This window comes from Homalodisca vitripennis, chromosome 1, assembly GCF_021130785.1.
Source record: "Homalodisca vitripennis isolate AUS2020 chromosome 1, UT_GWSS_2.1, whole genome shotgun sequence".
In the NCBI taxonomy this organism is placed as follows: domain Eukaryota; kingdom Metazoa; phylum Arthropoda; class Insecta; order Hemiptera; family Cicadellidae; genus Homalodisca; species Homalodisca vitripennis.
Genome location: NC_060207.1, coordinates 80,540,580 through 80,567,090, shown reverse-complemented (window position 1 = coordinate 80,567,090; position 26,511 = coordinate 80,540,580). Strand labels below are relative to the sequence as shown.

General features: G+C 31.4%; 1 protein-coding gene across 2 annotated transcripts in view; it reads left to right on the top strand.

Annotated features, from left to right (window-relative positions):
* The first annotated feature begins 3,794 nt into the window (after positions 1-3,794).
* The window catches only part of LOC124365451 (terminal nucleotidyltransferase 4B-like), a 28,951-nt gene continuing 6,234 nt past the window's right edge, over positions 3,795-26,511 (top strand). The window contains exons 1-10 of one of the 2 annotated variants that reach the window (XM_046821441.1): positions 3,795-4,151; positions 9,097-9,204; positions 14,347-14,517; positions 15,090-15,210; positions 15,903-16,139; positions 17,961-18,110; positions 19,100-19,293; positions 20,223-20,379; positions 21,268-21,370; positions 24,007-24,250. In XM_046821441.1, the coding sequence (XP_046677397.1) occupies positions 9,113-9,204; positions 14,347-14,517; positions 15,090-15,210; positions 15,903-16,139; positions 17,961-18,110; positions 19,100-19,293; positions 20,223-20,379; positions 21,268-21,370; positions 24,007-24,250 (1,469 nt within the window). In that variant the 5' untranslated portion in view covers positions 3,795-4,151; positions 9,097-9,112. Of the gene's footprint in view, positions 4,152-8,702; positions 9,205-14,346; positions 14,518-15,089; positions 15,211-15,902; positions 16,140-17,960; positions 18,111-19,099; positions 19,294-20,222; positions 20,380-21,267; positions 21,371-24,006; positions 24,251-26,511 lie in introns of those variants that run through there. The other variant, XM_046821436.1, reaches the window with a different exon arrangement.

The following is a 26,511-nucleotide window of genomic DNA, read 5'->3' as shown; positions in this document are numbered from 1 at the left end:
ACCAGTGAAATCAATATAATTTAGGAATAAATAAAATATGCAATAAAGTTCAAAGTGATTAAAATTGCAGGCTTATTCATAGTTCAGTATTTGTACAAAAATAGAAATTAATAGCAACTAGCTAATAATATTTTGAATGGTTCAGGATTGAGTAAAAACCCCAAGTTTATCAAATATTCCTCTTGGTTAAAATCATATTAGCTGGTGAAATAAAATGTTTAGATTAGATCTCACCCAAATTATGTCTTCATCACAGAAATCGTCCACAAAAAAGATTCTTATCTATTTTCTGAGGCTGTAAGAAAAGAAACTTTAAGATTCTTCTACACAAAACACTTATTTACGGGAAATAAATAATACTTTAGGTTAAATCCAAATCTACATTTATTTAAACACATGTCTGTATCAATGAAATTAATCTATAATAGAAGAAGCGGAAAGTTGAGTCTAACAATGCAGTCTGATTTCATAGTCTTTTTGCTTCACATGTGTTCACAACACATTGGGGGAGAGACAGAAATATACAGTAAGAATTTTTATTTTGCTTTTTGTATTTTTTTTAAATGTTTGTGTAAAGGTTCATTAGTAAATTGTGTTAATATACCATGGTGCGTAGAAGTAACCTCCACATAACTTTAGATAAGATATTACAACTACGTAACTAAGGTTGAAAATCATATATATGTTGAATTTTAACATAAAATTAAAATATTAAATGAGACATGTATTTTCAAAATGGAACTTAAAAATTATTTAAAATTCTGAGGAAGGATATCACCAGTACTCCGTGAGGTTATCAAAGGTGGCAGGAAAGAGAAGATTATTATTCGGGGTATAATGAAAGTCAGGCCCGTGCGCATGGGGGGGTTTTGGGGGTTCAAACCCCCCCCCCCTTGAAGATTGGGATATATCATATTGTTTCCATATATCAGTTTAATTGTGCTCTATTGCGCCGTCAGTTTACGCGCATGCGCGCGCAAATATTTCCAATCGTTTGAATGCGCGCGCTTTCCGCCTGATTTGTGTTATATACTGTTTAAAAATTGGAGCTCCGACGCGCTACACAATTGGTCGCGCGGGACCAAAAACGGAGCGCGCATGCGCGGACCAGAGCGATAGAGCGACGGAGCGTGCGTTTTCCATACGTATTAATTTTTAATCTATTACTTATTTAAGTTTCTTCTTTTTTATTTCATAAAATAAGTATAGAACCCCCCCTAAATAAAATTCTGCGCACGGCCCTGATGAAAGTTATTATTTATTATTATTATGATTTATACAAACTAGAATTATTTCTTAGTTATACCAAGAGTTGTCCACTTCAAAATATTAACAGATATTCTCTATTGGTTACATAAAGCTGTCTTATATTCACTTTCAACCTTCAGACGTACCATGCAGCCGTTAACTCATCTAATTTAATTTTTTTAACTCTGGTTTTTTTTACTTTTGTCATTGGGTTTTTGTAACCATTGGATTTGAACATGTATAGTCTCGAACCGAACTATAGTAGAGGTTATCTACTAAACTATTTGGGGTTCCAGTTTGCCTGCCTTAATAATTATATTAGGATACATCTGTTTTAATGATCTTGTAACTAAATCACGATAGGAAAAATATTAGGATGAGTCAAGACAATATTGAAACATTTTTGCTGTCCACCGTTATGACTAGTAATTATCCTATAATTTTGCTAAAGGTCAATCTTATGAGCTTTTTCATGCTACTGTATGTGAGTGTGTGTGTTTTCACACACGCATTCTTCTCTGGAAACTATACTTATTTCTTTGCTATGCGGATTTATAATAGTTCTATAGGTTATCAATGAGATAATCAGTTATTAAGGTTACTCCGTCTAAAAGATTTAAATGGCGACTATTCGTCGTCTACATTTACTTGGCATAGCTTCTGGTCTTCTAATGAACACAGAGTTTTAGATGTGTTTGGGCTTCACATGTATCTATCCTTCCTATCATCGTAAACATGGCTAGAATTCTCTAGTGTAGACATACACGCCTTTGTGTATAGAAAATTCAATCATATGGTATTTATAGAGTTTTATTTTGTGATATTTAGGCTATGGATATACAGCGGATAGCTGTGCATAAGACTGGAGTAGGTATAGTCGCATATAAGAAGCACTATACTATAAAGTTGTATAGCAGCTCATAAACACATTAGTATTTCTAATCAGTGGTGAGCGAAGTAAATCAGCGGTGTCGAGAGACTATTCTGTCTTTAGAAACATGCGTCGTTCTTTACCGGGTCAAGGTTATAGTTCTATATCCTTGTTGGTATAGATAAACGCGTACCATTATACACAACTATAGTAACCACTTACGTTAATTACCACAATACCGAGAAGGTTAAACAAGATAAAGTTGTCCAGCCAACGATCTAAGTGAAGAAAAATAATGATTTGAAAGGTAATAACCCATATATACACAGAATATGGAGCAGATAAACTGTTATTCTAACATACGGTTGTACTAGTAGATGGTCGATTCTGACTCCACGGGCTTATACAGGTTAATGTTGTGAGTACTGGTGCCCCTTATTTTGTATTTAAACAAAATAAAATGTGTTGCAGAGATACAACAAATGTTGCTCGGTTATGACAATCTGACTGGACTAGACCAAATCAAATATAAATAATATATAAACAATATGTTAGCGATGAATTGAGTAGGAAACACAAGGGGGTTGGGAGCTTTTATACCATTGTGAAGTCCATGGATTAATTAGTTCACTTACAGTATGAAGGCTTGCCACTTCTAGTCCCCAGGGATGGAGCTACTAGTTTCCAAAATAGACTTAACATGGTACAAGGAATAGAAATAGATACTGCTTGAATATATAAGAAAGGCTTTGTTATAATAACATATGTCAAAATCTAAATAAGGTTATACTCTTACATTGTCTTTAGGTGGTGCGTTTGTTCTCCGATAACTATTTTAGGGCAGGTCGTTGCATTGATGTGCCTTAAAAGTAATGCCAGGACTGTCGGAGAAGGAAAAAAATTAACTTGTTTCTTGATTGGATAACAGAAACTCTTTGAAGTTCTGACAATGCAAGGTTCCACGAAAATTTCTCTTTCCACGCTATTAAAGGTTTTATGTTTGAGAAGTTAAAATTTAATCATTCTGTTCGCGGCTTAATTCAGCAAAATCTGCCACGTATATTAATTTATGCGATAGTGTATAATAATAGGAATTCCTTTCTCTGCCTTCTAGCAACAAAACTAACGACAGTGAAAAGTGCTAATCATAGAGCTAAAAATACAAAATATATCATTTGTTCATGGTTAAAAACGATGACAGTTCCTAAATTTAATTTAAAATGCTATGATAATCAGAATGACAGTAACAAATTTAAAAGCGTTAATATATTTTAACAAAAGTAATATATTTACCAAAACCTCGGTGGTTGTCATGGAGACAGGTCTTTTAGGTCACATACTCTTCCTTCTTTCTTGTAATCGACTTTATCCTTCCGTGAATAGGTGTCCTAAAATTTGCATTATTTTTGCAATATAAATACACACACACACACACACACACACACACACACACACACACACACACACACACACACACACATTGTGTGCAAATTTTAGGACACACACACCCACACACAGAGACATACGCGCGCGCGCGCGTTTTAAAACGTTTTTAAAAAGTTTAGATTTAAAAATGTCTATATAACTCGTGAATTTCACAACTCTTTGATTGTTCACATTCTCATACGGTGACTAAAACAATAATCAGGTGTTCCAATTAACAAATTACACAAGTTTAAATGCTATGAATCAAATTAATTTCAAGTATGATTTAAAACACAAATAAAATTAATTTTTCACATTATACATTTACACGTTTATCCTCAGGCATAAGTAGAGTGTTTGTTATTCAATTTATTTTTCTATTTCTTTTGTATAGGCTCTAAAATGTAAACTGTGTATTAAACTAGTAATGGCTTCGTGAATGACTTTGGCAAAATCCTAATTTACAGCATACGAACAAACTTATAAGTGAACCGATAAATCAATGTGCATACTTTCTTGATATACATTTCACAAACAATTAACTAACACCTCTCATGCATATAATATTCAATTATGTATATGGAATGCAGTAACAGAATTACATTACGTAAGTAAGCACCTTTAGAAAATTAGATAGTTTAAGTTAATTACCAGACATTTTAGACAAAGTATTTGTATTTCAGTGTAGTGATTAGAGTAAAATCGGGAAAGTAACAAAGGAAGTACAAAATTAAAAAAATATATTTTTTACACTTACTTAAGCCTTTAATTCAGCTGCCGCACTGAGACATCTCACACAATATATTATTCCATTTATGTATTTTTCGCAATTAATATTTACGGATTGAATGAGATGATTATTGAATCCACGATTTAAACTTTTTCTTGGATGAATTTTAATTGAAAGCCATAAAATACACTTTTCAAAGCAGTTATTAAATTCTTCTAAAATTTGTAATATTTTTAAAATAAACTTGTTTCTGAAATACTAACAATCCAGGAAAGGGTCTGATATAGGGAATTAAGTCTAAGTTCTCATCATAAAACATATAACTACAGTACATGTGGACGCTAATTATCCTATAAGTATAATGTTCAATAAACGAAGAAATATAACTATGATTTAATGATTGAGATATAATACTCTTATTGTAACAATTAGACTAATTAACTATAACCTTCTTGTTTAATTCAAAAAAATCATGTTCATCATATTTAAGAATTCCAGAGGTTCATAATACTTTTATGTATACAATATACATCTGCACTGATGGTCAGTGCGGTGCAACCGGGATGGTGGTCAGTGTTGGAATGACTGTTAAAGAAGAGGGAATTATGCTGGATTCTGATTAGTTGTCCAGGATCACGAGATGCAAGCTCATCTATTATTTATTCAACTAAAAATGCAACACGTACTGCCAAAATGCAATACAAAAATCAAATTTATTACAATACTAAACTTTTCTTGATGTGTTAATTACAGAATTACCACACTTAAATAGGGTAGAAATACTATTTTGCCATGCACACGCGTATACGTTGAATCTTTCGCGTTTGTAATTGATGGGGACAGTATATCTTACAGTGCTTACGAAATACTACCGTTGTATTGCGGATAGACAGTCATGGCATTCAAATATCCTACCCTTTGGACAGCCAGGTATATTAGCTGATCCGTGTTGGCTTTATCATCACAATAATAAATAAGCAGTGATTATTAATATTGGTATTTCGCGTTAAGGCAATGAGCAAACTGGGACGGTAAGGGCGTATGAATCTACAGCCGGCAGATCTGCTTAGGAACAAAGGAAAATACACGGTGATGCTGGACGACGAGTTGAATGTGTATTATTTATTCATTTATCTTTGGGCCGGTAGTATACCAAATATTATGTAAATTTCTGAATTAAAAGTTTGTGGTAAGATGCAGGAGCCAATTGCGTGGCTCATTTATTTTTTGAATGTAAATTTTAATCAATAATTATGTATCGATAAGTTATGACAATCATACACAAGCAGTTGAGGTTGGTTCATTTAATTATATAGTTATTCTTATATTTTATATTATATAATATAAAATATAATTGCCGGGATGTAATATGTAAATGCAATCTACTGCATGTTGTAAATATTAATAAGGAATCTAGTTTTATAAAGTTATCAAAATAATTCCGTTCATCAAACCTACTTTTGATGGGTTCAGAGGTTTACAGTCAAACTTGATATAACAGGTTAGTGATTTGGGCCAAATATTTTACTAAAAACCAATTAAAAGTGCAAAGCAAAATTATAACATAAAAATTGTTTCCTATATTAAACAACCTTTATCATGTATACAGGGATTCAGTCTGCACTCAGAGCCAAAGCCATCAGTAGATTGATCGTGTGCAGCACGAATACAGTTTCCTTCAAATTAAATCACTAGTTGTACTTAAGAAAAACACTCAGCATTACGTTATCAGGGAAAAAGCAGTTTTTTTTTTAATTTAATTGATGTTGTAACCAATAACATCTGCAATTAACAGGCGATAATTTCTGAACTCTAACACACACATTCCTTGAAAAACTTAATTTTACAACACTGTAATATTGTAAATACAGTTTATTATATCAGTATAATATTTTACTGGTCTACTCAAATAAAAGTTCGGCATTACATATATGGATTATGAACTTAACTATGGGTTTAAATGAAGCGACACGTTTGAATATCAGAATTCCAGTACCGATACAGTGTATAAAACAAAAATATGTTGTGGATTTATCCTTTAAGAATTCATGTTGTTTGTTACCCAAGGTATCATTGAAATCAAGGTAACACATAAGTTTGTGGCCCATGATAGTTTGTATAACTGTATAAAATGCTGATAAAATAGATATTACCCCGTGATTTTTATATTATATATTAGTACATGATTTTTATAACGCTATAACAGTACTAGTTTTGGGGACTGTAGATAATATGTTAGAGGTTAAACATAAGTTTATCAAATAAGTAAAATCTCTACAAAAGTGGAAAGGATCTTCTGATCCACTATTAATTGGCTTCTGTAAAAAATATGTATAATAAATAATGTTTCAAAATCCATTTTAGGCCACCTCCTCATTTTAGTTTAAGCTAACCAAAATTTATCTAACCAAGCCTATATATTTATTTTGTAACGACATATATAGTACTTCTTATAATTGAACGCACGAGGTTTGAAAAAGGCCACTTACTAGAGCGAATTCAAAACGACTGACAAATAAACATAATTATATGCCCAATATATCAAAGTTGAATAATATATACATTTTAAGAGGTTGCAATTCCTACATTTAATATCAAATACTATGAAAATCAGTATAACGGTTACAAATTTCAATGGTGTTATACCATAGTCCAGTAAATCATATTTTGTCATTGGCGAATGACAATTTTATAAAAATGTATAATAATAATAGTATCCTTATTTGTCATACGGTCATTATCATGAACTGACAGTGTAGTAGTACAGGCATAGACAAAGTCAAAACAGAATAATACTATACTTTTAAATTGAATAGTAATCTTTTTATTATAATCATAACAAAAACATTTATTTTATGAACTAAAATTTGATTCATGGTTTTTATAAGTTTACATTGCTAGATTAAACAAGTGATTGGTCCAATAACATGTCTTTTATAAAGGTTTATTTAAAATGAATTACCAGAAGAATTAAACTTTAAAACAATTAATTATAAAGCACTATGTATATAAACAAACATATTCAAGATAAATAAACAATTATCCCAAAATATTAATCCATAGCAAAACATTGTTGGGAAATAGTCAAAATAGACAGTCCTTACACAGGTTTAAGGAACAGCACTCTAAAGACTTCCTAAAAGGTAAATAATCCTAGAGAGCAAATATTTGGGAATTAGAATTCTATGGCCAGTTTATACTGTACATACATTATATACATGAAAAATGAAAAGTAAAGTCAAAACAAAATATAAAGTAAAATCTTTAGTTTGTAACCTTATTATATTAACAATTCGTTTGAATTTTATTTATTTATTTAATAAAATAATTTATCAGCATAGGTTGATATACATGGTTCAAGTTTCTCATATAACCAATTTGTAACGATTCAGGAGAGGTTACTGTGCATCATTAGTTGTAGACATTTCTATGAGAATTACTACTATACTGAAAACACTAATTGGAATGACTCATCGATTTAATCACTCTGTGAGAGTTCATCTTCCATCTACAAGCAACCAGGACCTGTTCTTTATCAATTTGTGAGCTACTAATGATATATTACGCAGTCAAATCCTTTGGACGGCAACTAGCTTTTTACACGATATGGCTTCTCCAAGACAGCGTATCTGAATTAAATAAGCTTATCTCGAATTTTTTGTGGTATTTCTTTATTGATACATAATATTTATTCATTCCTATTTATATCATTTTGTGTTACAATATATTTAATTTCTTTTGGATTTTATTAAATTAAACAGTTTGAGAACTTTTTACGTTGTACTTTGTACTTTTTAATGCCACAATATTCTTTAATTTTGTCAAAAAACTGTAATTTGCTGAAAAATATAAAATAGTCCAAACACGTTTTTGTTAACATTGATTTAGAAACTAAGTCTGCATATTGCATTTTACTTTTTGTTTTTTCTTTTTTTAATTGGGAAACTGTTGTATGAATTTGTTTTAATTTACTGTAGTATATTTGTATTTACCTGATTCCCAAATTAGCATAGTTTGTTATGATGTTATATTATTTTATAGTTGTTGATCAATTTTTGTATGTTCTTGACATATATTCAATTCTAAAATTGTGATCTGAAATGTCACTTGCAAAACAATATGGTTTTCATTACAACTGTCTTTAACACATTAGTGTTTTAAACATAATGTTGTTCGTAATAGAAAAAAACAATGGTATTATTTCTTATTAAGTTTAATGAAATCAATTATTTTTTGGCTTTTAAAAATTCTTGTTTTAGGTGTGATGTTATTTATGTTTTAATTTTAGTCATCAATACAATTTATGTTATTATTACTATAATACTATTTAATGGAGTTTAATTCTTTTGGCTGTGAAACATGCCACCCCCATAAACAGATTTTTCTTCTTCTTCCTCTTATACTTAACCAACCAAATGCAGCGGCCATTGAAGTATTTTAATCAGGTTGTTGAATGTTGATCAGGCATTCAGACGCCATTTTCAGTACCGTCAATAAACTGAATTAGTTTGAGTGTTATTTTAATTTTCTTATTAATTCTTTCATTGTGTATGTGCAGAGGTGATTAATGATTCTGTGATATAACTTATATGGATCCTCTTCTTGGCTGGTTTCAGCCAGAACAAGAAGGACCTGCAAAAGAATTGTGGTCTAGGATTTGGGACGCCCATACTGATCTAGACAATTTAAAAATAGGGAGTGTAAATGAAGTGAATCGAGGTCAAGATATAATTTTAGTCGATAATTTGGGAAATAATGATAGTGTAGTGAAGCGTGCACAGACTAATAACATAATTAATAATATTTCTGTTTCCACGAACAGAGCAAGCACTTACGCCATGAATAAGAATCATGCTGCTCTGATAGGAATTCATGGTGGCTGTCCTTGGCGGTCGCCCAACCGAGTGTATGACTCGAGAGGAATTGTTGGGTAATTATTTTTATTTTTGGTTTTATTTATAGACTGATACCGGCATTGTAATTTTCATCTTACCTTTTATGTTGTAAAATCTATTTTGTTCTGTTTTAGGTGTGTAAGGTGGAATCAAAACCCAAAAGTATTGAAAAATGATATAGAGCTAAAACAACCCAACCCCTTAATAAGCCTTAAATGACAGCCTTCTGATTTCCAAACATGTCCATAACTATGACATAATTATGCATAGTTACCCTTGCCCAAAACTTAATTGGGAAAGAGTGTGATAAGCGACCAGTTTGGACACTGGTTTTTATACCACTTATTACAATCATTGATACTTTATATATCGAATAACAGACCTATTGATCGATATCAATGTATATAAAATACTAAATTAAAATCTTATATTTTAAATTAATAGAAATAGTCTAGTGTAAACAATACTTAATGTTATAAATAAAAATCCATAACCATTAATCAAACAAAAAATTAAAGACAGGTGCAGGTGATTGGGAAAATGTAATTGAAATAATAAAGATAGGCCCTAACACCTTGAAAACAAGAAAGACACAGTAAATCATCTTTTAGGTATAGTTTTCTTAATTTAAATTTCTAATTTTATTTAAAAGAATTTATGTACAAATTGTGGAAAGCGTTGTTTGGTGAGTAGAATGCATCGCCACTGGTTACTGGTAATAAAAAACTTGGGTAGGGTACGATAAGTGGACTGGGGTTTTTATATTGAAATTGGCAAACGATAATTACTTAATCATAACCATCGATATAATCAATCGATACTGATTAATTATTTTGGATTATTAACTTAAATAGTCTATATCAACAGCTGTAAACACTTAAAAATAATACACGTAGGGTAATATTTCAATTTTACATAAGTAATTTTAATTATTAAAAATGGCAGTCAATTTTAGAAACTACAAGACATTGCTTTGAAAGATGATAAGACATAAATAAAATATATTGTTTTTGTGGTTTCAAAATGTTGGGACTCATACCGAAAACCCCAATATGTGAAATTTGTGGGAAAGAAACAACTGTAACTGTGAGAGGAGCAAATAAGGTCGCCATCAGTTTTCCTAATTTTTGTTATAATAATTTGTTTGATCACTGTAAATATTAAATTCATATTTTAATTTAAAACATATTATTGTTATTGAGGACTATAGCCTAGATACTTTTATATCGATTGATAATCTAGATTTGAGATGCGAATATTAGGTATCGAAGACTACATTCTTCGTTATAAAAAACCGGGTCCGCTTATCGTACCTTACCCAAAAACCTTCCTCTTCATTAATTTAATAACTATTCATGATGACATTGTAAATTAATGAAGCACACGACAATCAGTGAAAACATAAACTAAAAGGACAACTAAGTTATTAATTATTTGAAAGTGACCGGTGATTCATGTGTCTAAGCCTACTTGTAGGCAATTTGGTGACAGGAAGTATGATTCATCGTGTATTTTTGATTCATTATGAAAAAAGGAAAGTAATGAAGTTTATCTTTGGTCCTCAATAAAACTCTACTAAAAATAGTGACCTCCGGATAATTCCAAAGTACTCAAGACAGTTGCTAAGCTGAGTTAACATTGTACATAGCGTTATTTACGCTGTATTACTTATTTTTGTATTCTGTTTAATTTACGTAAAAAATGATTCAATGTACTGAACTAGAGTAGGCCTATTTGGAAAACATTATTGGTTTAGTTCTTGTGAGTCCAATTTTATCCATCCATTGTTGGAAAACGCGGTATGCCTATTTAGGATATTGTACAAAATGTATATAAATATATAATATTCCTAAATGAGAATTTTTTGAGGGTAATAATTTTTGTAGTTGTATACAGACATTCACTGTTATAATACATGTGGCTTTATGCCTAAAATATTTTTATTACTGGCTAAGTCTAAAATTTCTAGTTTACAATATTTATTTTAAGTATATTAAAAATTCATACTAATATGTATTTGAATAATGCAGATGGTCTTTGACAATTTCATGAACAATTGTTCGAGAAACATTAGGGAAATGTTCACAGATGTCATCAATTGTGACGCGCCGATCGTTCCTCACGAATTTGTCTACTGACCTCAGCAGTTGATCTGTAATGACAGATGGTCTCCCTGAACGCTCATCGTCGTGTGTGTTCCCCCTCCCCAAGTTGAAATTACGACACTAGCGCCGAACAGATGACTCTTCCATCACATTGTCTCCATACACTTCCTTTAATTGGCGATGAATATCACAAGGTCGAACGTTTCTTGCGTTGAGAAATTTTATTACAGCCCTCACTTCACAACTGGTGGCGTTTTCAATTTTTTTAAACATTATGATCCGCCATAGAAACAACACAGGCAATGCTAGCGTCACGGAACTTGTAACAGAGAAGGCAGACAAGCCACTGAAGCGATCTGACCTTGACCGGCGGCTACTCGCGTCGTCAGCGCCTTACGCGGCAGAAACGGGTACTACTTTCCGGATGGCTCTCGTAATTTCTTTTGCTCTTGTTATTTGATCAGATAAGATCTAGGTACAATGATGGGTTCTCCTGTTCAATTTTATTGTTTTTTTTGTCCCATATGTATAGATGATCTAATACTTACAGCACCTTAAACAAAAATTAAAATTTAAACATTAAGCCTGTTACAAAATAGTAGCACTGATTGTAGACATCATTACAAAATACTAAAAGATATTTTTGATTTTCGATTGAACATTATCATTATTCCTTGGTTATGAATAATCCTGAGGAGACATATCATCTGTATGGGACAGCTGTGAACAGCCAGTATACCCGGTGTTATGTGGTTCGTGTACCTGCCACCAGAGTGTCAATTATCGCTTGCTTCACCCATCGGCCCCGATTGGTTTGTCTGTGGTAATCGGAACTGCTCGGCTCTGCCTACCTGCTCTTTTCTGCTTACCGATCACTAATAGAGTGTGTTTCTACCATTAGCTATTAGGTGGCACATACGTTGAGAGATTTCAAACGGAAACAACTTTTAGCGTTGAAAAGTTTATTTTCACAGAATGAGTCATAATCAAGGCTTTAGCTACGTAGTTATAAAATTTTGGAATCATTTAATAAATTAATTGTAACTTACTCTAGAAGGTAATTGTCTGTGAAAAAGGTTAATGTTTACTTCAAGTAAGTACATTAAGAGCTGGTGGTATAATTCATTATGTTTATTCCTCGTAAAATACAATCCTGTGCATAAAAAATTTTCAATCAAAGTATAAGGTGAAAATATTTGGGGTTTTTAAAGTAATTTGGACAAAGTCAAAGTATTGGAGATCGCCTTGATTTTAACCCCATAAGAACAATTATACTTGAAAAACAGTTGTATCCTTATTTTAATTGTAGATTATATGGGAGATATCCCATTTTAAAGATATTTTAAATGCACATTCAATTACTTTTTTTATTGGTTATTCTGAAAAAAGGTTTCATACATTTTATACTTCATCGTTAAATATTCAAAAAGTAAATTTTGCAAGAAAAACCAAAAAGTGTTTGAGCCCATATTTATCACATCTTTAAAATTAAAAATCTCCCATAACTGTCTATAAAAATAAAAGTACAGCAGTTTTTAAGGTTTGGTTTTTACTGTATATGTTAAACTCAAGATCGTTTCACTATCTCATGGACCTTTTAACTTACTCATGGTCTCACATGATAAGCTTCATATTATGAAAAGAGTTTTTACAGATAAGGTTTGTTTCATGTATTGTTTAATTTTTATTATTTGACTTTTTTAGTGCTTGTAGAAATGAAATAGATTTATAACAGAACAAGTTAGACTTCATACAATTTGGTCTATTATTAGAAAAATTTTGTTCTCTATGGGAACCTCAGATATATATCAGTTATTGATATAAACATACTGGAATGTGCAAATTAAGGTTTTAATATGGTAGTTGATATGTTAATTAAGTGTATGCCAAAAACTAAATGTTTAACTTTTCTTTATAGGCAGTAATTAAAAAAAAAATATTTTTCTAAAATTTTTGAATTAAGAATAAGGAATTAACTTGTGAGTCAAGAGCCGATTTAGCCGGCCTCTAAATAATTCTGAGAAGTGCCGAAGGCCGACTAGATCGTCTTTTAGAATATTTATTGTTCTAACTAATGTTGACATAGCTTTGCACTTTGGCCCATTTGATACATAAAAAGTCAAGATAACCTATTTTTATTGGTGAAAGCTGGTAAAAGCTATTTGTCTAATATGAGAATTAACTTATTATATATGAGAGCACTATATATATATGGGTGCAAATTTTCACATTTTGCAGTAATACAATTATGCAGATATTTACTTTTTTAACTTTTATATTTGTTCCCATTTACACAAGGAACAATAAAAAGGTATATATATATATATATATATATGTATATATATACCATTACTACCTATATACATATATATATATATATATATATATTTTCTGTGAAAAAGGTTAATGTTTACTTCAAGTAAGTACATTAAGAGCTGGTGGTATAATTCATTATGTTTATTCCTCGTAAAATACAATCCTGTGCATAAAAAATTTTCAATCAAAGTATAAGGTGAAAATATTTGGGGTTTTTAAAGTAATTTGGACAAAGTCAAAGTATTGGAGATCGCCTTGATTTTAACCCCATAAGAACAATTATACTTGAAAAACAGTTGTATCCTTATTTTAATTGTAGATTATATATATATATATATATATATATATATATATAGGTAGTAATGAGGATTATAAAATTACCATTTTGTTATTTCAAAATTAAAAATTAAAAAAATTTTTCATATAATTTACTTTAGGTGCAGACATTTAAATACACATAAGTTACAGCTTACTCTTCTTCCCTTAAGAATAAAACAAGAATTACCACATTGTCTTTGAAAAGGTTGTGAATTATTTGGTGGAACATTACACAAAGACCAAGAGCACAAGGTACTGAGGGGTATGACCTGTTATTAAAGCTTGACACTGACCGGTCCATCCTCCCTAGCTTTTGGCTCAGGTTAAACAAATTATAAAAACTCAGTTTTAGCGTACAATTTGATATAGTTACGTCATAACAGCTATAGTCATGTTATTAAACATTAACAATTTGAATTTCTGTTATGAAATACATAGGCTACATCAAGAGATAGAGGACTTTTATAAATATATGACTCCCACTGAGGAAGAACATCAAATGCGGATTGGTGTTGTGAAAAAAATAGAGAGCATTGTACATTCACTATGGCCAAGTGCAAAAGTGGAGGTTTTTGGCAGTTTCTCTACTGGACTCTACCTTCCTACGAGGTAAATTATATACAGTATTACTTTATACCTAGATATGGTTTAATAAAATCCTATGTGTTTTCAAGCCAATGATAGATCCTAATTTGTTATATAATTAATTTATTTATATTTGTGGGTTTCTGTAATAGGATTGAGAATATAGCAGTTTCACAACAGTTCACTTATATTCATCCATAATATAATATAGAAAATACTTATTTATTGAGGTAAAAACCTGGACCTTACAAATAGTATCCATTGTTACATTTAACCTTATAGTTGTAGCCAGGCAGTTCTAAATTTTCAATCCCAATTCTAACTATCCCATCTTCTTAACTATCCCTGGTAGTGGTTCTAGTATTTAAATAAGATTGACCCATTTTATCTAATAACTGGATGGCTACTGACCTAGAATACTTGAAAAAGTCATAATTTAATCCTGTTTTAATTATTGAATGCCACCTGATCAGAATAAGCAGTTGCAAATCAAAACAAACAATGCACAGGACTTAATTTACTCATCCTCCATGCCTTTAGTAGTGGTACTGTTTATGCTCCTGGAAAGGTTGCTGATACTCTTAATCATGTTTCAGTGACATTGACCTGGTTGTGCTTGGTCAATGGAACCACTTACCACTTCATACGCTGGAGAATGCTCTTCTTAATTCTAAAATCAGCAAGAGTGAGAATGTCAGAGTTCTTGATAAGGCGTCAGTAAGTATATTGGTTTTCTTCGTTCCCTATTAAAAAAACTTTACAATTAAGCAAATAGGACTGGATTGTTTGTTTTTATGATGTTATTTTTATCTAATGTTAATAAAATAGATGGTTATAGAATATGATTATCAAACATACTTTTACTACACAATTGCAATATAAAATGTTAATCTAAATTATCAATGGAGCATGAATAATTACTACTATTGTATAATCAAAATTTCGGAAAATTATACACACATTTTAAACTGTTAAATATATATAACAGTGTTTTTATAAATTTAAATTGTACACTGTTTATATGTTTTTTTGAACAAATAAACCAATCCAACAAATTTCATTGTTGTAATTTGAAAAATATTGTTTATAATTTAGTAAGACTGGGACAGGAACTAGTCTCTGTTGTGAAACCTGCCAGTCTATATTTTATTTATAAATAAGTTCATACAGGTAGATATACTAACTGATAAAGAAAATGAAAAGAAAGAAGATTTTTGGTATAAAAGAACTAATGGAGCTGGTAAAGACTAATAGGAGAAAAAAAGAGAATGACTAATTAGGTGAGAGGAAACAGATAAATAGTTAGAGCTTGTAATTACTTATAATTGATTTAGTTTAATTTTTGATATAACTTTTGTATTTTGTGGTCTTAAGAAAAATTGTTAATTGAGCTTTAACAACTTTTATAGGTTCCTATCATAAAACTGACAGACCAGATGTGCGATGTAAAGGTGGATATCAGCTTCAACATGAACAATGGTCTCAAGTCTGCACAGCTTATCAAGAACATGCGTAAGAAGTATCCAGTCTTGGGCAAATTGGTTCTCGTCCTCAAGCAGTTCCTTTTGCAGCGTAACCTCAATGAGGTCTTCACTGGAGGCATATCTTCCTACAGTCTTATTTTGATGACCATTAGCTTTTTACAGGTAAGTTATATTCATACTTCCACATATTTAGATTTTGGTTTGGTAAGTCTTACAAAATAAAATCTAACTTGTTTGGACAAACAATTTTGACATTTTTATTTAGAAATTAAATGAGATTATAAATACGGTTCCAAAAAGTTCCAATTTGGTAATTTTGAGACAAACTGGCTCAAAGTGATTTGTCAAAGAGAGGTGCTAATGTCGCGCAGCGCGATGTCAGCATATACCTCTTCCCAGTGCTGATATTACGGAGCACGACGTCAGCTATGTGATCTCCTTAAAACACGCTAGTGGCTATAAATTACAGAATATTGCGAAGTATTTTATATAGTATTAAACTAGTAGAAATGCGAATCTTGTTATAGTCTATGGAGTATGTTTTTGCCCAAAGATTGCCACTGTATCTCAGCGTATGTTTGTTCCAAGTCGTACTGATCACTCTTTCTGTGTATTGTTGTTTCATCTTTGTTTGCATCATAGTTTTGTTGTTGTAGTTGACTAGTATTGTTTTATACTGCGTTTTATTGTAAAAATGAGTGAACTAAGTATATCTAGTACAATTTTTGAAGGCCATTAAGGGGAGACTAGAGAAAAAGGAAGACTCAAGAAAATGTTGACTCTGACTTAATGTACACTTTATATTCCACCAGATTATTTGTACATAATATACTTTTTAATTAAATATTTTAGTTTATTGTTGATTTTAATTTTGTTATTTTGTGAACTGAAGACAGTTTGAGACAGAAAGTGAAAAAAGACTACATGTTACAATGTAGTACATAATTTTACAGATATTACTGATTTATTACATATTGAAATTTATAATTTTTTGCTCTGTATGTGAATTCTATCAAAATGTAAACCCCTAAGATGTATATATTTTTGTGTTCATTGTTATATTATCTACAACTTGTATACCTTTAATTTTTATTTTCATGATTTTGGTGGAATAATATCTAAGCTCAAAGTGAAAAAATTTGTGTTTTATCATGATTTATATAAGTAATATATAACAAGTAAATGTGAGTCCTGTAAGTATGGTTCTCTTATTCTGTAATCTTTCCTGAAAATAATTATATATGTACTCTTTATATTAAGTTTACAGTATTAAAAAAAAAACTTTCTAAGTACTTACAAATATATTGAAAAATGCCTAGCACTTGAGAAAGTTCAACCCAGCACTGGGGGTTAGTACATTTTAAAACTTAATTTTGTTATTATCCGGAAGCTACTATTTTTTTGAGTTATTCTTACCCCAGACCAAAAAACCACATTGTTAGAAAGAACAGACTTTGTGAAAATTACATGTCATTATGACAATCTGTTCTTGTTTTCTGACTCGTGAAAAGAGGTGATGTTGGTGAGAAGGTTGCCACTCTTTCCCTACCTATTACTTTTTAATTTGCGATAAGAGTAGGTTAGTTACTAGTACTAGTAGTACATAAATTAAAGATAACCTTTACAAGCACTCACATGATGTGAGCATGAATTTAGGTACTATGTCAACGGATGTTTTTCTTTCTTCGCCAGAAGTGCAGGGCGTTTGGAATAGTCCATAGCTACCAGTGCAGGCATCGGTGGCGCCTTTGGGGTAACCCAGCACTTATGGTGAAAAAGAAAAACATCCCTTGAGATAGTACCTAAATTCGAGCTCAGACCACGTGAGCAAATAATTCTGATAAGAAAAATAATTATCTAAATTAAGTTTGTTGGATTTTAATTTCTGCACTATAACATGTAATTTCAAAGCTACATTACATATTATGGTACTCCTTTATCACAAGTTCAAAAAAATAATAATTTTTAAATATTCCGTTTCAGTTGCATCCAAGACAAGCGCCAGATGGGTTTGCTGACCAAAATCTTGCTGTATTACTGATAGAATTCTTTGAATTGTATGGTCGAAAGTTCAACTACATGAAAACTGCAATTAGAGTAAAGGAGGGTGGTACCTACATAGCAAAAGAGGAGGTGAGCTATCCTGAAAATAATATTAATTAAATGCTTTTGAACAGTATTTAGTTCTTGTGTGGAAGTTTTAAAGCCAGGCCAAAAAATTAATTCGAAAATATATACATGTTGAAAGAATTACATTTGCTGATTCAAATAAGTAGTTAACAGATTAATCCACACTACACTACTGGTACATATATAGGACACTTCAGTATTGTATGATAACTGTCTTGTCATGATAGTCTCAATAATATGGAGGCACACGTGAAGTTAAACCTTGAATAAAGCAGCTACTTCACATTCCAAGGCTTCACAGCTTATATGAACAGCTCTCTTAACTTTTTTAAGAACAGGGTTTTCAATTCTTTCATTTGGCACTGTTCCTTGATGCTGTTTTACAGTTCTTCCAATTAAGTGCTACACTGAGAGGATATTTTGAATTTATATTATTTAAATTCAATGTTCTATTGTACTTATCAATCATTTAACAGTAGTTTTTTTAACAGATAATTAATTTTTAGCAACACATTTGGTAAAAATAAAATGTGGATTTGTTTTAATTTTTGGATTATTATATCAAATCTCATTCATCTTTAATATATTATATTTTATTAAAAAAATACTTAGTAGATTATATTGTTAAATATGAAATAGTTACTCGTATCAGAAATTTAAGAAATAATAAACGGTATTTGCTGTTCTTAAAGTGACAATATATAAGTTTAAACATGTAGAAAATAAAAATTTTAGTGCCAGCATCAAGCTTCACTTTAAAGAGGTTATGTGTCAATCATATATTTTATACTTAAGAATGGAATATGATTTTTACATTCCTGTTATCCTTTTTAAACTGCCATTGTCAATAATAATTTTAAACAAAAAATATTTAGATATTGGGATCATTAAATATACTTTTAATATAATTTTTTTTACTTGGTATTTGTCCTTTACCTTAAAAAATATTTGTTTTAATATGTAGATAGACTATATATTTTTTTAATGTGTAGGTGCAGAAAGATATGATTGATGGACACAGACCATCTATGTTATGTATTGAAGATCCGTTGACACCAGGGAATGATATCGGACGAGGATCATATGGTGCACTACAAGTGAAACAAGCTTTTGAGTATGCTTATCTTATACTTCAGCAGGGTGTGAATCCTTCCAACCAGGGAATCAGTGATACCAACCTTCACAGGTATTGACTCTGATTATCCTTAAAGTCAACCTAAGTACCAAAGAATATTTATGCAGTATGGTCATACAAAAAAATAATGAGTGCTATTTTTCGTAAAATACAGTTAATTTTAGTTAAATAGTATCAATATAGGAAAATTAGGAAGTTCAAAGTGCCCTTGCAGACAATACGACAATGAGAACCACGCCTTATTCTCATATAGTAGGTGGGGTGATAACCATTAGTCCACTTTTACTGGTCTCTTGTATACATAAAATGATTTCTGATCAGCAGGCTTGATCAGCAGTATTCAATCTAAATACTTAGATTGAATACTGAAAACCAAGAAAATAGAACAAAGGTAATGTGGCATCAGTGATACCCATATTGAGGGAACAAAGCTTGAAACAGAGTTTCCTGGTGACTCAGTAGGAATCCTCTTGGTGTTGGAGAAAGCAGTCCAGAGAAAAATCTTTGTCTGACTGGTAGGGTTTTAGAGAACCAGAATCCATTCACCAGTTCCTGACATTAATGCATTAGTTTATTAATATTTTTCCTAACCGATAACAAAAATAAAAATATTAAAACTAGTGAACAGTGAATTGAGTTTGTTTTAACTCCTTGAGTTTGAACTTTCTTTAGGCTAGTGCTTTTTTAATTAATAATTCTGTAAATAAAAGCCGATTTTTATCAATGGTAACTATTGGTCAGTAACTAGTAAGAATAGAGGAACAAAGAGGTAGGACCAATCAATCCTTACTCTTGAGTGTATTTTCTGCAACAGCTGGCTCAAAAAAAATTAAACTTGTATTACTTGTCCTGTTAAAAACACTAAATTTAATTTTAAAAAGTAAATTTAACTAGGCTTTTTTACCAAGAATTATAATTGAAATTCAGAAAGGGATTCTCTGTTGTGATGTTTTATGGACTGATGGTTTTGTTAATGTCAGCTTACTGGGACGTATCATCCGAGTGACGGACGAAGTGATCAACTACCGCCACTGGATCAAAGACAACTACCCAGTGAAGCATCTGGGGAGGGTGGCTGGCTCTATATCTAGTGGCAGCAGTGAGGGTTCCGTGTCCTCTCTGGCAGAGAGTGATTCGGTGAGTCTCAGTACTTCTTATGCTATCTGGGTTGGGTAGTTGGCTCTATATCTAGGGGTAGGAGTGAAAGTTCCATATCCTCTTTGTTAGAGAATGATTCAGTAAGTCTCAGCATTTCGTATGCTATCTGGGGTGGTTGGATGGCTCTATATCTTAGTGGCAGCAGTGAGGGCTCTGTGTCCTCTCTGGTAGAGAGTGATTCAGTAAGTCTGAACATTTCTTATGCTATCTGGGGAGGGTGGGTGCTCCATATCTAGTAACATCAGTGAGGGCTCTGTGTCCTCTCTGGCAGAGAGTGATTCAGTAAGTCTCAACATTTCTTATGCTATCTGGGGAGGTTGGGTGCTGCATATCTAGTGACATCAGTGAGGGCTCTGTGTCCTCTGGCAGAGAGTGATTCAGTAAGTCTCAACATTTCTTATGCTTTCCGGGTGAGGGTGGGTGCTCCATATCTAGTGGCAGCAGTGAAAGCTCCGTGTCTTCTCTGGCAGAGAGTGAATCGGTGTCTCAGCACTTGGGCTTGACAAATAAATGTATTCTTAGGGATCAATCTGTTGTAAGCTTTTTTGGGCCAATGTAACTTAATTGTCTGTAAAAATCAGTTTCACATGGCTTTCTCATGTTATAGTTAAAAATATTTAGTGCACACATATTTTGTTATAACTGTTTTTGTATAGGTTTTTTGCTGAAACACCAAAAATATTCCTTCTAATTTGTTCAACCGTTATGTGACAAAAATGGTTCTTTATTGTCAAAATTGTTTTTTATGCGTAATAGCAGCGATATGTGAAATGATTATATACAAATTGTTAAATATTTCTACCATATAGTCTTTATTATATATGGTATTTGAATAAGATGAATAATGTCGTAACTTTGCGTGGACAGGACTCTGAGGGCGGAGATGTGAGACAGCAGCGAGAGACCTTGCAGTTCAGTCAGTCTAACAACTGTTGGCGACAACAACACCGCAACACTTCTCCGCACTTAGGTAGGTTATCTATTTATGTTATTGTGTTGTCTACCTCTCATTCCAGGACTTTTCCAAAAGTAAAGATTTATATTTTGACTGATATTACAATTACCAAACTTGTAAATAATGTATGTCATCCTTTGAAAATTGGATTGCCCTAAGAATACAAGCACTACCGTAATTAAAAGATTGATAAGTCAAGAGTTACAATTGAGATCTTTCTATTAACAGAAAGTTGGTTTACAAGTATGCTAGTGAATATCTGTACTGTACAGACTAGTGACAAGAAGTGGCAAGAATATCATCATTTAAGAATCAGTGACTGATTGTTTAGGAACAGTTGACATAAACTTTTCCTTGTCCACCTAAAACTGTACTTTTCTTGTACTTAATCATGATGCTTCATTGGATGTTACTGGACAAGTCTGGTGTTAGCCAATTTGGCATTGCTAATACTTTGGTTGATGTAGGAGTGGCAAAATGACTTGGGAGTACATGATGGGTCTCTATGTGAGGAGGCTTACCAACTCTAGTTTGTTCCTTGCCAGGCTGCAAAGCTATCATACATAAGTATTGTAGTAATGCACAACCATCCTCGGCCATTACAGTGGTGGCTTATTATGGTTAATGCATTGATGTACTCTATTAGGGTTCAGTGAGTCAGCTTCGGTAGATGAAATAGAGCGAGCATAATAAGAATTGGAACTCTGTGGACCATGTTATTGGTCCACTTGTTTCTTCGACCTCTTTCTTTTCTTTTTATTTACGATGCTGTAGCTTTAAAAGCAGACAATATCATGACCCTGTTATGTGTGTATTAGCTTTTACGTACGACAGGCAAAAACTATTACAATGATTCCATGGTTTCTCATCCTCTCAGTTGATTACAACCTGACTTTGGTTTATTAATAAACCCTCATTACCCCCTATTAAAATTTTAGTAAATACACCCATTAGCTCTTTGTAGTACCATTACAGCTGTGTAATTCTTGTGTGGCTTTGTAATTTGTTACAGTTTTTTAACAAATTTTAAAATTACATTAAACAATTTTATTTCATAAGATATCTGAAACTTATGAATCTTCAACATACTAACATATACTGAAAAGTATTCTTTTAAGAGTATGCAAAGGAATGCTTATCTAACAACTACGATGATACCTTATTTACTGTGACGTATATGAAATATAACTGATTTTTGATCAAGGACTTTGATTTCTTTAACCCTTTGAGTGCCACAGCGTCGCTAATTTTGACGGTACGAAAAGTGCATAAAGTGCCAGCGTCGCCAATTTTGACGTTTCGTATTTCGATAATATTTTATATAGTACAAAATTATTTTGGCCAAACAACCAGACAGGTGTATTCTATACGTTCTAAACTATCAATAAATACGAGTTTTATGTTGTTTCTCTACTATTTTATCTGTGAAACTTATGTTGTTTGGGTACTTATCAAGAAGCCACTATTTTTGGACGAGTTTTCCTTATCAGGGACAAAACAAATTACAGTATTAAAAACAACTGACTTTATTTAACCTATTTTGGAATTTACAAGTTATCAAGACAACCAATAAAATAAAAAACTATAACAACGTTTCATTATTCGAAAATGTCAGGTCATTCGTGTGTCTATTTGGAGACGATTTGGAGATAGGAAGTACGAATTATTGAGTATTTTTCGATTCATTATGGAAGAAGGGATGTATAATGAAGTTTATTTTGATCTCTGTAAAGGAAAGCTCGTCCAAAAATAGTGGGCTGTGATAATACCGAAGTACCTGTGCGATGATTCTGACTTCGTCACGCGACGTAGCGGATGAGTACCGTGTTGCGTAACGGCCTTTCTTGTTATTTATGCCGATAACCAAGCATTTGAGTAAATACAAAATAAAATAGTAATTTATACAGTATTTTACTGTATTTCTTAAGTAATGTAGTGATTTGAGTTGTGTCCAAGCGAAAAACGTGAATTTTCAGTGTATTTTATTGTTAGGGTTATTATGTAGTAAATGTAAACTTTTATGTAAATATGTCAACAAGTATTTGTTTCTACATTTATTAATCATATTTATTTGTGTTATATTGATGTTTTATTAGATTTATTGGGTAAACTACATCATTACTAAGTAATTTCTAAACTCTGACAAATGAAGTACAGTTTATAAAATGTCGGTACCGGGCAGCATTTTGTTAATACATATAATGCCATGTTCTTAAAATTCTAGAATAAGATATTACACATGTAATTTATTTAGAATTATATGGCCTTTATCGTGGTATAAAGAAAAAAAATCTTAAAAATACCATATACACTCAAATTAGGTCAAAACTTAACTTTTTATACAAAAGTAAAAAACTTTTTTTATAAATACTGAAATTTTTATAAATCAAATTTTATTTGCAACGATATGTATCATATTCTGAATTTAATAAGAAAAAAACAACAACAAAATTATGGAAATCTGTTTGGTAGTTATTTTACAGCAGTTTTTTTCCCAAAAGCTTACAAATATGCGAAAAAACAGCGTGGCACTTTATGTATATGCCTTCGGAAAATACCCGTGGCACTCAAAGGGTTAAATTATATAATATGTTATATATATATTAATAATAAGATTATAAAATATGTATTTATATTTGGAAATATTTTAGGACATAACCGAGGGCATCAACCCCATCACAACCATAACCAGGTGCAGCACCGTCGAAACCAAGTGAAGGCCTTCTCTTCGCCCCAGGAGACGCTGCCTCAGCAGCCTGTATCACATGTCAAGCCCAGCAATAGCAAGCTCTACAGCAGCCAAAATGGTTTCCAACGGACTTTTAACAGCCGCAAGCGGACCCTCAGTAAACCGAGGACAGACAGGCACAAAAATGAAAGCGTCAATCAACTACGGTAATCGTATATTCAGTTGTGTTAGGCATTTTAATTTATTCGCGTTAATACAGACTTCTGTGCAGGAAGAAAACTCCGAATTCACTTTACCAGTGCCATAACGGATTTTATTAACTTATACGTATCTTATAGTTTGTAGTGGTAGACCTTTCAGTTCGATCGTGTACAGCATTTATGTAAATGTGTTTTTATACTTTAACTTTAGAGTTTGAGCGGTACAAGTTTAAAAGTACTGAATGCTTAGCACAGCTGCATCAACCAACCTGTTGGTCTGATAAACGCTTTCTGACATATCAGCTGAACTGTTAACGAGTCACCCACTCAGGTTATTTTATTGTGAAATAATTCGGTTTTTGTCTCAGAACAGTTGTTTTTTTTTGTAGTTATCTCTCTAACGGTATAAACCTGTATTAGCGCCTTGCAGTTGACAGTGCCTTTCCATTCGGTTCTCATGTACCGTTCGTACATGAAATGTCTACTAATGGATATACTGTATTTGTACATTATTTTTATAGTGTATTTTATTTGATTTTACTGTCAGTTTAAAGTTTAGGCATATGGAATATTCTTTTATACTGTTGTTTTACAATTATTTTTAAAGCCAGTATAATCTTAATCGACAATTTGTATTTGCCTATTTGTTGTTTTCTTTAAACCTAAGTGGCCCTGCTTCCACACATTGGTGTGTAACAGTTGTATATTAGCTTTTCATACTCAGTTTGGTGTAGTAAACTGTGCAATACTAAATTTGCTAATGGTTTTAATATTTTGTATTCATCAGTAAGAAATTTAAAACCAGCCCATTAATAGAAGAATTTAATTTAATGTCGTAATTAAAAGTTAGGATATACTATACTGTCCATTCCTGAATTTCCATGTGGATTAACCATGTTGTTGGTTAGCTATTGTGGACACCTGAGAATTTTGCATAAGAAAATGACAGGAAAACATTATTCTCCTGCTTTCATTGTCTACTATTAATGTCAGTTCCATATGTAGCCTTCAGGCATTGCTACACTTCTAAACCCTTTTAACTTGGAAGGAAAAGATATATTCTTCTCAAATTAATTCACTAATTACTTTGAGTTATGTGAAAGTAACAAAAGCTTAACAAGTATTTTATATAAGCATTACTTTAAAAAATTAATCTTTCACTTTATATTTAACGCGTAAATTTATACACTACAATTTGCAGTTCTTAATCCTGAAAAAATTACTGTTAAAAATAAATTACATCTAATGATGTTTCTTTAGTATTTTTATAGTTTTATTTATTATTTTCACGATAAAAATCAAACAAAACGAAAAAACTAAAGTTACTGATGAATCTTTTTTATTTTAGTTTTGTATTCAATTATTTGTAATGTAGGAGTTTGATAGCAAAAATTTAATGTATACGTATTCTGAGTATTCAATAAAAATGTACTTACTGAGGGTGACATTAGATATTATGTTTATTTATTGTTATTTCTATATTGTACAATTAATCTTTCTCTAAAGTAATTTAACTCTTTAATTTAATGATTTACATGTAGAATCAGCAGACTAAGAATAGTCTACTTGTATATTTGACACAGATAGTGTTTGTGCTTTTTGATGGTGTATGAATAGTCTTAATTTGGTTAAAGGTGAAAGAAGCCTTGGTTGGATTTCAATATTAACTACAATTGATCAAGGATCGTTAATAGCATTGAGCCTATGAGCTTCTGCAAATTTTATGTACCATAGTAAAATAAACATTGATCAAACCATTGAAAATTGGTAGGTTCTCCATTTTAAATACTGCTATTTTCCTGTATAATTGTTGGGAAACATTTGTTGTTGTTTTGTCTCTGAATATCCATTTCAAGTCTTAAATTTAGTAAATATAGTGAAGTACACATTTTTTATTTCAGTGTTGTTAGATTAAATACAATGTAGTAAAATAACATTTTTACATTGAGTCCTCTAGAAATTGTGACCTCCCAAACCTTATTATGGAGTGCTTGTTTTAAGATCTTTATTATACAAAATAAGTATGTAACCACATCAAAATTTCTACTTAGATTTCTGTTATTTTCAAATTAATAAATGTAAACAAATTATTACTCGGAAATGTTCTGTTTGTTCCATGTGGTAAAATCAAGAAATTTAATGAGATAACTTTTCATATAAATAAACAAATTTGTAAACACTTGATTTTTGTGGGGTATGCTCTCATTTAAAAGGTGTTAATTAGTGTATGAGTTTTCAATTGTAATATCATAAGTATGCGTGTCATA